A 14,185-nucleotide genomic window follows, 5' to 3' on the forward strand; every position below is an offset into this window, starting at 1 on the left:
GCACGTCCTAGCCTCCAGGGTTTGCAGCACCATGCCAGAGGTTTCCCTGAAGGTTTTCCTCTGCTCAGCTCTGGGGAAGAACTATAAAACAAAGGCTCATAAATTAATTACCTAAAAGAGCAGCAGAATGTTATTAGATACTTGGGAGTTAATTGCACTGATGCTAATCACATGTATTTTAAAGGAACCAGCAGAGATGTAATATGTAATTCCACAGGTATTCCACAATAATTTAGCAATTTCATTAATTTCTGCTAATATCTTTTAAATCCCCTGCCCACTTCCTCTCATGTTTCCTGAGGGAAAGGGGGAAGAAACTTTTCCAATCGGCTGAATCTGTTGCAAACTCACTTTTGTTGGCAAAGACACTGTTTTATTTCTCAGTGGATTTAATTAACATTAGAGTTATCCCTCTAGAGAGGTGACAGGGTGGCCAAGCAAGACTGCAATTGCCTAGTCCTAAAATTGGAAGTCTGGATCAGGGATGGTTGAAGTGTTTTGGACAGATTGTGATGGGCTGAGAAGATGGAAACTGAAATGATTTGTGGATTTAGGTCAAACTCAGTAAGCAGAGCCAGGGGAAAATGTGGGAGAGAAAATGTAAACAGCACCAGGCATTTTATTCCATCTCCTCAAAATGCAACATTTTCTTTAGAAAAAGCAAAAATATCCCATTTCAACGTGTTTGAGATGCAGGTTTTCTGCTTGTCTCCTTGTGCCTCCCCCAGGGTCAGGCAGCTGGAGAAATGATTCCTTTCCTTTCTGGGCCCACTGCTCAGTGAGTGCAGGGCACCAAACCTCAGGACGGCACCTGGGAGTCCAGGGGAGGTGGACAGAAGCAGAGACAAATGATCTGGGCTGTGTGAGAGCTGAGCCCCACCCTCCCCATGCTGGCACAAAAGAGACCACCAGAAGCCATTGCTCTCATGGGGCTTTTATTGTTTGGCTGGCCCTCGCCTCCCACCCTGGCTGAGCCCCTCAGCACCACCCACCTGCCTGGGGCAGCACATTCTTCCCAGCTCTGTTCTGGGGTTTGGTTGGGTTTTTTGTTCTTCTTTTTTTTTTTTTTTTTCCTTTTTTAATATTTATTTTAAAAATATAGTAGCTGTGGAAAGCAGCCTTCTTTATAAATGCTCGCTGGCAGAGTGAAATGCATCCTCGCCATCCTTGTTCCACATCCCTCGTGGGTGCCCCTGCCTGCCAGCAGCAGTGCTGGGGCTGGGGAGGCTGCTCGGGCTGCTGCAGGCAGGGAGGCTCTCCATGGCAGGGAGAGAGAGAGACAGGGACCCTTCTAAAAATAGAAATATTGTGCTGAGTCGTTTGGAGTGAACGAAATACATAAAACACCAGCATTAGATTAGCCCTAGCCCGTCAGATATTGCTCCTGGCAGAGCTGGTGCAGGGCGCTGGTGGAGGCTCAGCCCTCCTCAGCCCGGGCCAGGGCAGCCACGCCAGCCCCAGCCCCGCTCCCCACGGCAGGGCTCCCTGCTCACCCACCTGGAGGACACTGTCCCCAGGGCAGCCTGAGAGCCCCCGGAGCCGCTATAAATAGGAAACTGTAAACACAACCATTGGAGATAAGAGACATCTACGATCACAGGGTTTACTGCTTGAAACGCCCCACCCTCCCCCCAGTCCGCACCCCTATGCCCTTGTCCCCGCCCCGTAAAAAGGTCTCCAGTAACAAAATCTTCGATCCAGGCTTGGAGTAAAGGTGAGGTGCTCGGGGAGTAAAAAGGGACATTGCAACCTTAGCAGTCTTTGCTCGGGAGGGGAGATGGTGGCAGGAGGGGGAGAGAGGGTCAGCTGGTTCAGGTCCTTCGCAAGTCCATTTGGTTTGTGTGGAGGACTCCTAGGGTTGTACCTGAGATGAAGACGTCTAGAGGACACTCCATAGCTCAATTGGAACGCTGTTGGTGTTCCTGTGCCCAGAAGAGCCCTCACTGCCGGGATTTGTCTGTCGTGCTTGCAGCGGGCAGCAGGAAAGCAGCGGCATCCCCCTTCCGCTCGGCACGGGGCCGTCTGAACCACCGCCGGCCCGGGGCACCCTCATGTGTCCAGGATCTCGCTGGTGGGCGACGGCTCGTGGGGGATGCCCTGTGCGCTGTGCAGGGTCTGGTTGTGCGAGAGGGAGTTCTGCTGGAGCTCCAGGGCGATGGCGTTCTGCGGGAACTCCTTCACCTGCCGCTTGTACTCCAGGAAGGTGCACGCCTTGGTGGCGATGGCGATGATGTTCTTGCCGATAAAGATGGTGGAGACCCTGCTGTCCTGGAACAAGATCATGTTGATGGCCCGGATGAAGATGGTGACGATGTTGATGGTGACCAGGCTGAGGACGGGGTAGAGCATCATTTTTTGCGGGGCAATGTGCTCCCCTTGCATGCTGATCTCACTGAGGGACACGCAAGGCAGGATCAGGAGGAGTATGTAGCAGTAGAAGAACATGAGCCCCTCTGCCCAGATGGGCAGGCCGGTCCTGTGTGGCTCCCACAGGTTGGCCTGGATGTCCAAGATATCCAGCAGGTCGAGGGCCACCCAGAAGAGGCGTCCCCGCAGGTCCTCTTTCTTCCGAAAGGTCCGTATGTACTCCATGCTGTCCAAGGCCACCAGCACCAGGTAGAGCCCCGGCACACAGATGGAGAGCAGCAGGGTCAGAGCTTTCCTGGCCACCGTCTCCAGGTTCTTCTTGTCCGCTTTGTAATTCTGAAAGATGAAATACAGCTTGATCTCCAGCACGAAGATGTAGAGGAACCACAGGATCATGGCGTAGCCCCGCTTGGCCGTCTTCACCTCGGCGCCCACCCACACGGCCACGTAGCGCAGCACGATGAGGAAGCAGATGTCCCCGACCAGCACGATGATGCAGACGCCGATCTTGCGGGGCCCCTGGTTCTGCTCCACCAGGTAGGCGTCCATGAAGGCCATGCTGGTCATGATGACGATGGTGGTGAGGCAGACGTGGCGCCGGTCGGGCGGCGGCAGCACCATGGCGAGGCGGGCGGCCCTGCGGCCCTCGGCGCTAGGGGAGCGCTCCCGCCGGCGCGGCGCGGGGGCGCATCCGCGGCCGGCCCAGGGGCCCAGCGCCGCCCTGTCCCCCGCCGCCGCCCCGGGGAGAGGCGCCTGCAGGAGCAGAGGCTCGGCTGGCAGCCCCACCGTCCCGGGGCTCGGGGCTGCCCCTGCAGCGCCCACGGCAGCCCTTCGCCCCTCAGCGGCCGTGCCCTGCAGGCACCGTGCCTCTGCCCCCAGCCCAGGGCTGGCTGAGCAGCCCAGCCCCAGGCACCCTCCGCCGCCAGCAGCCAGGGCTCACGGCTGTGCGGGGCCTCCTGGAGGAATGGCCCTCCTCGCTGGCGGGTCCCCCATCGCTGTCAGGCTCTCCAGCAGTCCTATGGCACTAAGACGCCTCCAGGCTCCAAATCCTGGTGTAGATCCCTGAAAACACGGCAGGTGACGGGGAAGAGGGGGAGCTCTCCCTGCTCCCAGTGAGATCCCACGTTCCTCCGGGCTCTGGGGGGCTCCTGCTGTGTCCTCACAAGCAATCACCTCCAGGCCTATCCCCGCAGGGCTGTGCTGGTGTCCTGCTGCTCCCAGCCGTACCTGCATCCCTCCATTCCTGCAAAAGACAGCAAAGAGCGAGCGTTAGGCTCCCTCTGAGAGCTGACCATGGATGGTGGCAGTGACACTCCCGCAGCTCCAGCACACCACGGTGTAAGCCGGGCTCCCGCCAGGCGCCATCCCACCATGGGGCACCCACCGCAGCCCGGCCTGTGTGTGAGGGTGCAGAACAGCTTTTCACTGAGCCCAGACACAGCACAGGCTGTGTGTGAGGGTGCAGAACAGCTTTTCACTGAGCACACACACAGCACAGTCTGTGTGTGAGGGTGCAGAACAGCTTTTCACTGAGCACACACACAGCACAGTCTGTGTGTGAGGGTGCAGAACAGCTTTTCACTGAGCACACACACGAGGGTCCAGAACAGCTTTTCACTGGGCACAAACACACCCCAGCCTGTGTGTGAGGGTGCAGAACAGCTTTTCACTGAGCACACACACACCCTGGCCTGTGTGTGAGGGTGCAGAACAGCTTTTCACTGAGCACACACACACCCTGGCCTGTGTGTGAGGGTGCAGAACAGCTTTTCACTGAGCACACACAGCACGGGCTGTCCTGAAGGGATCACAGCCTGCTGCCCTTCCACAGGCACTGCCTGTCCAGAACTCCTCAGCAAGCTCACACCCTCTGTGCTTCTGCTGTTCCAGCTGCACCAACACAAAGCCACACACCTGGTGGGCACCCACAGGTTCACAGCATTCCAGGTATCCCTGCTCCAGCAGGGACACAGACCCACAAGTTACTGCAGAGGTCCCAGCCTGGACAGTTCTGCTTAACTACGGCCCTGGGATTCCACCAGTTCCTGAGCAGCTCCCAGGGTGTGGGGCACATCCCTCCTCGAGCAGGGTGAGGTCAGGGCTGGCACAGGGGACAGGGCAAAGCTGTCCCCAGGCTGTCGTGATGTCCCAGCAGCTCTCTGGACTGGTTCAGCTGCTTGTGGGCACAGCTCCTCCTTGTCATGCTGTGCTTGCCTAATTAATTTGTTAATCTTTTCTGTGCAGGGAATGCACTCCCAGAAATGAACAGGTAGGTCCCAGTGCATGCAAAAATGTCACCGAACTGCTCACGTGGAGACAGACCCTGATCACAGCCACAGAGGCTGAAGGGAAGAAGCCAAGCTCAAGGAGGTGTAAGCCATTAAAAACCTGCCCTACTTTGCAGCTGCTTATGTTTATAGGGCCTCATTTAAATAAGAGCTGGATCCTTTCCTGCTTCAGGGAGACAAGAAGAACAAAGAAGAGAAAGTGGGAAGCCAGATGAGTCAGAGCCAGCCCTGCCTTGTGCCTGAGTAGGTGGACAGGAGGGATGCACGTACCTGTGCCCTGGTTTAAAAAGGATGTGGTGCTCAGCAAACGTTAGCAAGGGACTTAAGGCTGCTGCTCCAGCCAGGACCCTCGGGATGCTCTTCTGAGTCTGCCAGCAAGGAAAACTGGCACGTTAAAATAATTTCTCAAGCAGGAATTGCTCAGAAAGAAACCGAAAAGATGTGGTGGGAATTCATGAGAAATGCTGCATGGTGCTTCCCAGGCAAGGCAGTCCCTGCAGCCCCACTTGCCAGCGTGGCTCTGCAACAACTCAGAGCTGCCGTTTGGGGCTTCAATTTGTTCTTTCTCGAGGTTTTGGATAAAAATATACGGTCACTGCTGCAACTGGCTCAAAACTCATGCCAAGTTTTACAGAGGATTTATAGCCAAGGATAGACAATTCCAGATAAATTAGCTCTTTCAGGAGGGAATGGTGGCTTTTTTTTTTCTTTCACCCTGTAAGTATTTATGCCTTCAAAAGACGGCGGTTATTTAAAGGGCAGTGGGTCGCATCACAGCACAGCAAGGTACAGAAGCAGCTTGCTTGTAAATCCTGCCCCCGTGCCCTGGAGTTCCTGATGTGCTCTGGGGAGCTGGGGGAAGGCACAGCTCTCTCCTCATGCCTACATGAAACCAGACAGGAAACCCTTTGGTGCCTCCTGGAGAACACCCAGGGCACCGAAAGGTGTTAATTCAGTGTTTACAGCAGAGGCCAACAGGTCTTTAACCACCGCTGCTGAGCAGATCGTTTGCAGCAAAGAAAACAGGCTCAGATGGCAGATCCTTCCCCGCTGTCTGCTCCTGAAGGGCTCACGGCAGCCCGGGCTGGGTCTGACAAACATTTCTGGTGGTGCCCTTTGAGAGGGGAGGAAGGGACTGAGTCACAGCGCTCGGGGACTGCTTCCTCCCCGGTCACACCACGCACTGCCCAGGGTGAGCACCTCTCTTGCCTTGTCCAAATTGTTTCCAAGCATTTGCTGCAGTGCAAGCCCTTCTCCTGCTTTCCCAGGAGCTGGTGATTCCCCCACCCCTCACTCCCTGGTGTCCTTTGTAGATCCATGGAGCAGAGCTCGCCAATGTGAGTGATGCCTGACCAGCCTGTCGGGAGGGGGCACATAAAACTCTCCTGGGAGGACTACTAGACAAAAGCAGGTCGTTTTTAAACAATCATTACCTGGTAACCTCTAAATGACCACATTGGACAGTACATTCAGGAAACTGCCTGAGAACTGTGCTGAGTAAGCAAGACAATAACCACGTCAGACAGCCACAAAGCACATCTGAGGCAAATATTTGTTCAGACGAGTATTCACAAAACTTCCTTCCTGCAGGAATTCTTGTAAATAAAAGGCAGCCCACCTGAACACAATGGGCTTGGAGTGCTATGGATATCAGTGAGCCAGGCTGGCAGCTTCCTAGAGAAGGGATCTGACAGCTTTGGCATCCCTCTTGGTGCCAGGACTCCCACAAGCAGGTGATGAAGCGATGCTTCAGTCTTGGCAACTACAGGCCTCCTTACCAGGACAAAATTCAATCCCTAATTGCTTCTTCTCCTCTACTTCTACCCTACCCAAACAGCCCCAATGCACTGGAGTGAGCAAATGACCTCAGTGACACTCAGTGTGTCACCAGCTGAGAAGGCAGAGCCCAAGGCCAGCATCCAGCCCCCCCAGGGAAGGGGAATGGGAGCAGCAGCCTGTCCCCTCTCCATCTCCAGGGTGTGCTTGGGGACACCCCATTTCCCAGCCCAGCTGCCCTGCAGGGTGGGAGAGGCTTCAGTGGGAATGGAGGGGGCTGCTGGTTTCCTGGAGAGACTCAGGGGTCCTGCAGATGAGTCCAAAGCCGGCTGAAGGGCAAGGTTTGCACTCTCACCGCTGCCCTGCTTCCTCTGGCACCAAGGGACAGCAGCAGCATTGGTGCAGCCAGACCTTGCCCTATTCCCCTGGCACCTCTACTCTGACTCAGAAGTTATTTCTTGGTCTTGCACTTCTTTTTCCCGGCTCTCCTGGATCTACAAAGCACTGGTGGTTACCCAAGGACGTGTGGTCACAGCCTTGCTCCAGCACCAGCCCAGGTAGTCTGGAAGAAAACCAAACTGTGCTTTTGCCTGCGATGCCTGTGGCTAATTGCGGTGATTAATTACCGCTGGCTCTGCCCTTTCAGGCTGCCCATCACCGAGCCCTCCTCTCCTGCCTCTGTTCAGCCCCTCCCTGCAGGATCCGCACACAAAACCCCAAATCCCAGCCCGGGAGCCTCGGCTGCAGACAGCCTGCAGGGCTCCTGGAGCCCCTGCAAAACATCGTCATTAACAGCACTTCCCAAAGCCCAGCTCTACCTGGCAAATTAATTTAAATTATTTATGTAATTTGGATCCTGTCTATTTTAAAAAAGGGAGTGAGACAGAAGTATACACAACGCGCTTCCCAGGTAATTAGGATGCCGCATTGCTTAAAGCTTCATTTGCACTTTAATTGCTTTGATTTATTCCACTTTTCCCGAGTGTAAATCCAAAGCTCTCCCTCACTTGGCCCTTCAGCCCTCTGGAGAGCTGCTGCTCCACCAGGGCCTTCTCCCACCTGGCAGCGTGGGCTGAGAGGAGGTGATGGGCACAAAAACCTCTGCACAGGACTCCAGGGCAGCTGTGGCAGAGGCACCAAGCGATGGCACCACTCCCTGGCAGCGGGCTGTGCCCCAGGGAGCTGCAGCCAGGGCCCTGAGACCCAGACTCCCTGAACCTCCTGTGACCATGCACCACGCTGCTGCTCATTGCTTCCACCATTTGTGACTCCCTGAACCGCCTGTGAGTGTGCACCACGCTGCTGCTCATTGCTTCCACCATTTGTGACTCCCTGAACCACCTGTGAGTGTGCACCACGCTGCTGCTCATTGCTTCCACCATTTGTGACTCCCTGAACCACCTGTGGGTGTGCACCACACTACTGCTCATTGCTTCCACCATTTGTGACTCCCTGAACCTCCTGTGAGTGTGCACCACACTGCTGCTCATTGCTTCCACCATTTGTGACTCCCTGAACCAGCTGTGAGTGTGCACCACGCTGCTGCTCATTGCTTCCACCATTTGTGACTCCCTGAACCAGCTGTGAGTGTGCACCACGCTGCTGCTCATTGCTTCCACCATTTGTGACCCCCTGAACCAGCTGTGAGTGAGCACCACGCTGCTGCTCATTGCTTCCACCATTTGTGACTCCCTGAACCACCTGTGGGTGTGCACCACGCTGCTGCTCATTGCTTACACCATTTGTGACTCCCTGAGCCTCCTGTGAGTGTGCACCACACTGCTGCTCATTGCTTCCACCATTTGTGACTCCCTGAACCACCTGTGGGTGTGCACCACGTAAGGATGGCGCTTGCAGGCAGGGCAAGCTCTGTGTTGACTAAGATGAAACTCTAAACCAGCTTTTCCTCGAGCCTCTGCAGTTCAGCCTCACTGACCTGGAGGTGAGGTTCCACCTCGGCCACCCCAGGCAGTCTCTGGGGACCATCAGAGGCAGGCAGGGAGGCAGGGAAGGGGGATGCTGCTACCCTGAGGAACAGGGAATGTGGTATTGCACTAAATATCGCAAGGGAAGGTCGCTGTGGGCAGCGGCTCTGCCCCGCCTCCTCCAAGGCAGCACCGGGCTCTCCAGCACATCCTGTGAAGGAAATGAGATTGAGGAAGATTTTTCCGGACCCTGCCCACTAATTGTGTCTGAAGGAGGAAGCAGCCCACTTGCTAATGACTGCAGATAATTTACTGTGTAGGCCCATCAAGAGATGGAGAGAGAGCTGCAAACTGTTCCTAGATCCTGCTCAAAATCAACAATGCCATATCAGACAAAGCCAGCTGCTGCTTATACCAGTGAGTGCATCAACTGTGCTCTCCTGCTGCAAACACCCTCAGTCCCCTTGGGGTTCATTTCAGCCCCCTTTCCCAAAAACAAACACAAGCAGAAGGTACCAGAACTGTTGCCTGAATAGGAAAAAAAACTCCTAAAATTACCCTCTCAATCACATTGCTTTGGTGATGGGGTGGGGAAATGCTGCTTGCCCAAAGCAGAGCCCTGCACAGGCTGGCTGCATGGACAGATGGATGGATGGACAGATGGCCTTTTTGTTCCCAGATTTGTCCCCCACAGCCATCCTGGTCAGGGCTCTTCTGCTGACACAGGCAGCCGCAGCTGCTGGGAACATCTCCCCATTCACAACCATGCTGAGTTTGATGATATTTGACAGACATGTCAAAAAAAAGGTGCCTTTTTACATGTTCTGGGTGTTTAAAAATAGTTAAAGGTAAATGATTCATTTTGACTTGTACATAAATTGTGAAATTGTAATACTACATTTTGGTTTTACCAACACAATTTACCATTTTCCCAGCAAAAATGCTTCTGCAGAGGAATTTCTTGGCGTTTCCAAGTTGGGTGCATTTTCAAGATTTTGATCTAATCTGGACCAAACCCCAGATATAAAAGCATCGAAATCCCCCACAGTTCATTGGTTTGTTGCCAAAAAGGGCACAATTGGCAAACATCTGTCTGAATATGTTTGCCAGAGTGAGAGATGCACGTGGAGTTCAGGGAGTGCAGGTTCTGCTCACTGAGTTATCCCCACCCTCCTGCAGGCTCCTCGCACTCTTTATCCCTCTCCAGCAGAGCTTTGCCCACTGGTCCTGGGGCATTTCCCTCTCTGCTACCTCGGGAATCCTCCTGGCCTTGCTCCTCTGCCAGATCATCAGCATCTCCCTGTACCGCTGCCCTCCAGTGCCAGTGCTCCTGCAAACGCAGGATTTGCCCCTGCTGGGGGAATTTGACCCAACTAAACTCTCTTTTTGTTTCCTTGGTTTGGGGTTTTTTGTTTTCCAGGCTTCTCCCTCCTTTTTGGGAGATGCTGTTGGATTTTACATGTTTCCTCCAGCACACTCCCAGCTCACCCCAGAGGGAGCTGTCTGCAGCTCAAACCAACACCCTCACTGCTCCTGTCCCTGCCCACGAAACTGTTTGGCTTTGCTCTGAAGGAGCTGTGCTATCAAAAAGGAACAAAAGGACTTCCTGCCCCAGGCGTGGCAGGGCTGAGAGTGCACCTGCAACTCGCAGTTGGACAAATCACCTCACTAAAACCCAGCAGCACACCACCAGCTCTGACCCCTGCTGGATACAAAGGTCTCTGTCTCTTTCTGTCCAGGCCCTCCTCAAGTGGTCAACAAGTGTCACCTGCACACAGAGACCACAGCTTGGATTTTTCCTGTGCCATCAGTAGGCATGAATGCAAACACCAGGAGCGGAGCACAAAGCTTGGATCCGATTTCAGTAGCCTGAGGATGTACTTTGGTGTGTGACTCACAGCCATGTCCTCAGATAACCTCCCACTGTCAGTGCTGGGGGAAAGGAAATCATGGAGCCAGAGCAGAGTCCTCACACAGATGCCTTCCCCCAGTGCCTGCTGGAAATCCCTGCAGATGGAGGATGGAAAGCTTCCTGCTCTTGCTCATCTTGTCCTCACTCTCCTGGGTGCTGGCAGAGAGGTACAAACTTTGCTGAGTGCTGCTCCCAGCACCCTCACCCAATGCACTGGGTGCCTGAGAGCAGGTGGGAGAGGGAATCAGCTAATTAAAATAAAATGAAAACTGGAGTGTGAAGCTATAAATAGGAGAGCACTGGGAGTTTCCTGGTGCTAAAAACATGCTTGTGGGGAAGGAGATGCTGGAAGCTCTAGGGCAGAACTCTGGAGATCTACCAGGGAAGATGCATCTGAGCTCTGCTGGCACCTCCTGCCTGTGTGAGAGGGTGCTCAGCCAGGGATGACTCTGCAGGACAGGCTGGAAGGATCTTCCCCTCTCCCTCTCCCTCTCCTCTCCTCTCCTCTCTTCCTCTTCCTCTCCTCTTCCTCTCCTCTCCCTCTCCTCTCCTCCTACACAAAGCAGGTGGCACCTCTGCCCTGCCTGGGAGTGGCATCCAGCTTGTCCCTGCTGCCAGGCTGTGGTGGCACAGAAACAACTGTGCCCCTGTAATTCCCTTTGCCCCCAGCACAGGGTTAGTGGAGGTGGGATGAGCTTGGCAGGCTGCTGCTGCTGCTGCCACCAGTCTGGCCTTTGATTAAGAGTGATTGTTCTGCTCCTAATTAACAGGAGGCAGCTGCTGGCTGTTCTGGTGGAATGGAGAAGCAGAGCAGGGGCTGTGATGATAGGAGATTGTGTCTGCTGGCTCCCACTGAGCCCGGCACGGCCATCCTCTGCCCAGCCACACACCTGGGCTGTGGGACACGTCCCTGGCAGGGACTCAGCACTCCAGGGCTCAGCCTCTGCAGGAGCAGCAGATGTGGGCAGCCAGATGATCCTTGGGGTGATTTTGCTGCTCTCTGTGCTCCCAGGCTACCCTGAGGTGGAATGCTGGTGATGCCTGCCTGGTTCCACAGGGTTTATTTCCCAGTCTGCCCCTCAGAGACCCTCCTGTGACAGCAGCTCTCGTCCTCTGGTGACATGTGGCATCCTGCTGCTCCCCCAGGCCTAAGGCAGCCATCTGCCCTGGGAGCAGCCATGCTGCTGCTCAGCTTGCCACGCTGACAGCTGAGCCAGCTCCCCAGGACATGAGAAGGCATCTCAGCTTCTTCTGCTCCCCAGGGCACTGACTCTTGAGCAGAAGCAGGGTGTATCCCAGTAAAAGCTCCACCATTAACATCATGGCATTTTCCTGAGTGGAAAGCTCACCTCAAACCTTTGTAATACAGGGACAGCACACAAGACAGAAGTGATGGGCAGCCTGTGAAATCAAAGGACCTTTGCCTTGCCATACGGCTGCTGAATTTATTTTGGCAAGGCTGGTGCAATGTTAATTATTGATGTGAGCAGCTCGATGCTGGTTGTCAGGAAGCCTGAGCAGCTTGAGAACTGCTGGTGGTGCACCCGCAGCAGACAGCTGGGAACCTGTCTGAAATCACAGCTGGGGCTGCACATGGGCCTCAGGGTGCTCTGCTCTGCACTTGTTCTCCATCATGAAGTCCATGTGAAGCCAGTGCCAGCTCCCTCTGGAACAGCCTCTCTGGCACTGAGCTCGAGGTCACCCTCCTCACCCTGCCCATGCCTCAGCCTCTGGGATGGGGCAGTGCTGGCATCTGCTGCTCTGCCATCACCTGGGAGATGACACTGCACCCATCTGACACAGTGCAAGAAAAATAATGGCAGCCCTGGGGTCACTGGGAAGACACTTCTCTTCCTCTGGTTTCTAGCCTTCTCTCTACCAGCCATCTAATAAATCTAATAAAATCTGTCTTGTTGATGTCTAATTCAATTCCAGCAGCCAGAGACCAGGCCCCTTCTATCACTCAGAGACCTAACCAGCTCCCTCCTTGGAATATGAGCCAGTCCAAGGGCTGCTACAGGCCACTCCAGAAGAGAGCAATCACCTGGGCTCAGGACTCACTCTCCCAATCAATTACATGTTTATAGGTTTTCCTTGGGTCACACCTAATTGAACTTTTAGCTGCTTGAACACTGTGCTCAGAGGCAGCTGGTGACTTCTAGGCTGAAGTCTGGGAACTAAATGAGGTGCCTTGAGTGCCACCTGAAAGGAAAGCCACCCCAGCACCTCCTGCCCATCCCTGGGAGCCAGGCAGGAGCGGTGCTGGGAGCTGCCACAGCCCCTTGCACATGTGCCAGCCCAGGAAGGGGCTGGGGGGCTGAGACAAGCATGGCCTGGGGGATTTGAGGCAATAACTTGTGTATTCCACTATTCCCTCTCAATGACATCCATCCCCAGCCAGGTGGGGACGATTCCACCAGAGCAGCTCAGACCAGCACAAGTGCCCCTGCAGGGGCGTGAGCTGTGGGTCAGACAGCACCCCAGAGGGGAGTGCTGCTTTTGGGACTGAGGCTTTTGTTTGCACAAACTTGGCTGTTCAGGCTTTCCTTGCTAATGAAACTCTTGTCCTCCTTTAAACAAACCAGGAGCAGGGGCCATGCCCGAGGTGTGGGAAGCTCCCAGATTGCTCCTTGCCAGGTCCTGGGTGAGGAGGAGCTCAGATGGGAGATGGGAGATGATGGGAGATGGGCTCCCCACCTGACAGCACAGGCAGGTCCTGTCCCCAGGAGGATGTGACAGGAGGATGTGGCAGGAGGATGTGGCAGGAGGATGTGACACTTTGCTGTGCTGGAGCTTTCTGCCAAACAGATCAAATATTTACGGCTGCTCTCTCCAGCAAGCCACAGTGACTTATTTGTTACAAATTTACATGCGTGCTTAAAGACATCTTTATGTTCCTCCTAAGTATAAAAGGTATATTTCTCCATGTAGCATTTTGCCAGTCAGAATCAGCCACCCCATCCAGTATGTGACTGCGTTTGTGCCCAGCTTCAGTGCTCATTTTCCTCTTGGTAATGATTATCATTATATGAAGAAAAATGGGTCATTTACAGCGGTTTCTCCCCAAATAAAAGGCTGTGGGATACAGGATATCATTAAAATTCTAAACCTGACTTCCAACCTCAAAAGCAGGCTCTTGCTATTCGGGTCTCTCTGTGGAGGGAGGGAGGGAGGGAGGGAGGAGGGGAGGTGGGAAGAGGGCTCACGATGAATGTGCTTTGCCCATGGAATCTGTGGCAAAATAAATGTGCTTTGCCCATGGAATCTGTGGCACCATAAATGTGCTTTGCCCATGGAACCTTTGGCACAATAAATGTGCTTTGCCCATGGAGTCTCTGGCTCAATAAATGTGCTTTGCCCATGGAGTCTGTGGCACAATAAATGTGCTTTGCCCATGGAATCTCTGGCACAATAAATGTGCTTTGCCCATGGAATCTCTGGCACAATGAATGTGCTTTGCCCATGGAATCTCTGGCACCATGAATGTGCTTTGCCCATGGAGTCTGTGGCACAATAAATGTGCTTTGCCCATGGAGTCTCTGGCTCAATAAATGTGCTTTGCCCGTGGAGTCTCTGGCTCAATAAATGTGCTTTGCCCATGGAGTCTGTGGCACAATAAATGTGCTTTGCCCATGGAGTCTCTGGCACGATGAATGTGCTTTGCCCTTCCCTCCTCATTCCTGATGGCAGGAAGATGTTCCCTGCGCCCATGCAGTGCTGGCTCTGGATGTGGGAGCAGATCTCCCACCTCCATCCCTGCTCCCCAGCATGCTGCTGCCCCACAGGCTCATTTCCATCTCCTGGCATCCCCAGAAGGGGCTCCACGGGGAATGTTTTGCTTGGAAAGGCTATGCAGCTCCTGTGCAAGCCTGAAATTGCTGTGTACAGAGCTGTAAGGCAAAGCTAATCCATTTTGC

The 14,185-nt window shown here is 54.2% G+C and overlaps 1 protein-coding gene across 1 annotated transcript in view; it reads right to left on the reverse strand.

Moving 5' to 3' along the window:
- Nucleotides 1-918: 918 nt before the first annotated feature.
- Nucleotides 919-14,185, reverse strand: part of LOC135451195 (transmembrane protein 121) — a 36,128-nt gene continuing 22,861 nt past the window's right edge. Inside the window, exon 2 of the mRNA XM_064720144.1 lies at nt 919-3,610. Within this exon, the coding sequence (XP_064576214.1) occupies nt 2,050-2,988 (939 nt within the window). The 5' untranslated portion in view covers nt 2,989-3,610 and the 3' untranslated portion in view covers nt 919-2,049. The remainder of the gene's footprint in view (nt 3,611-14,185) is intronic.

This window comes from Zonotrichia leucophrys, chromosome 8, assembly GCF_028769735.1.
Source record: "Zonotrichia leucophrys gambelii isolate GWCS_2022_RI chromosome 8, RI_Zleu_2.0, whole genome shotgun sequence".
In the NCBI taxonomy this organism is placed as follows: Eukaryota; Metazoa; Chordata; class Aves; order Passeriformes; family Passerellidae; genus Zonotrichia; species Zonotrichia leucophrys.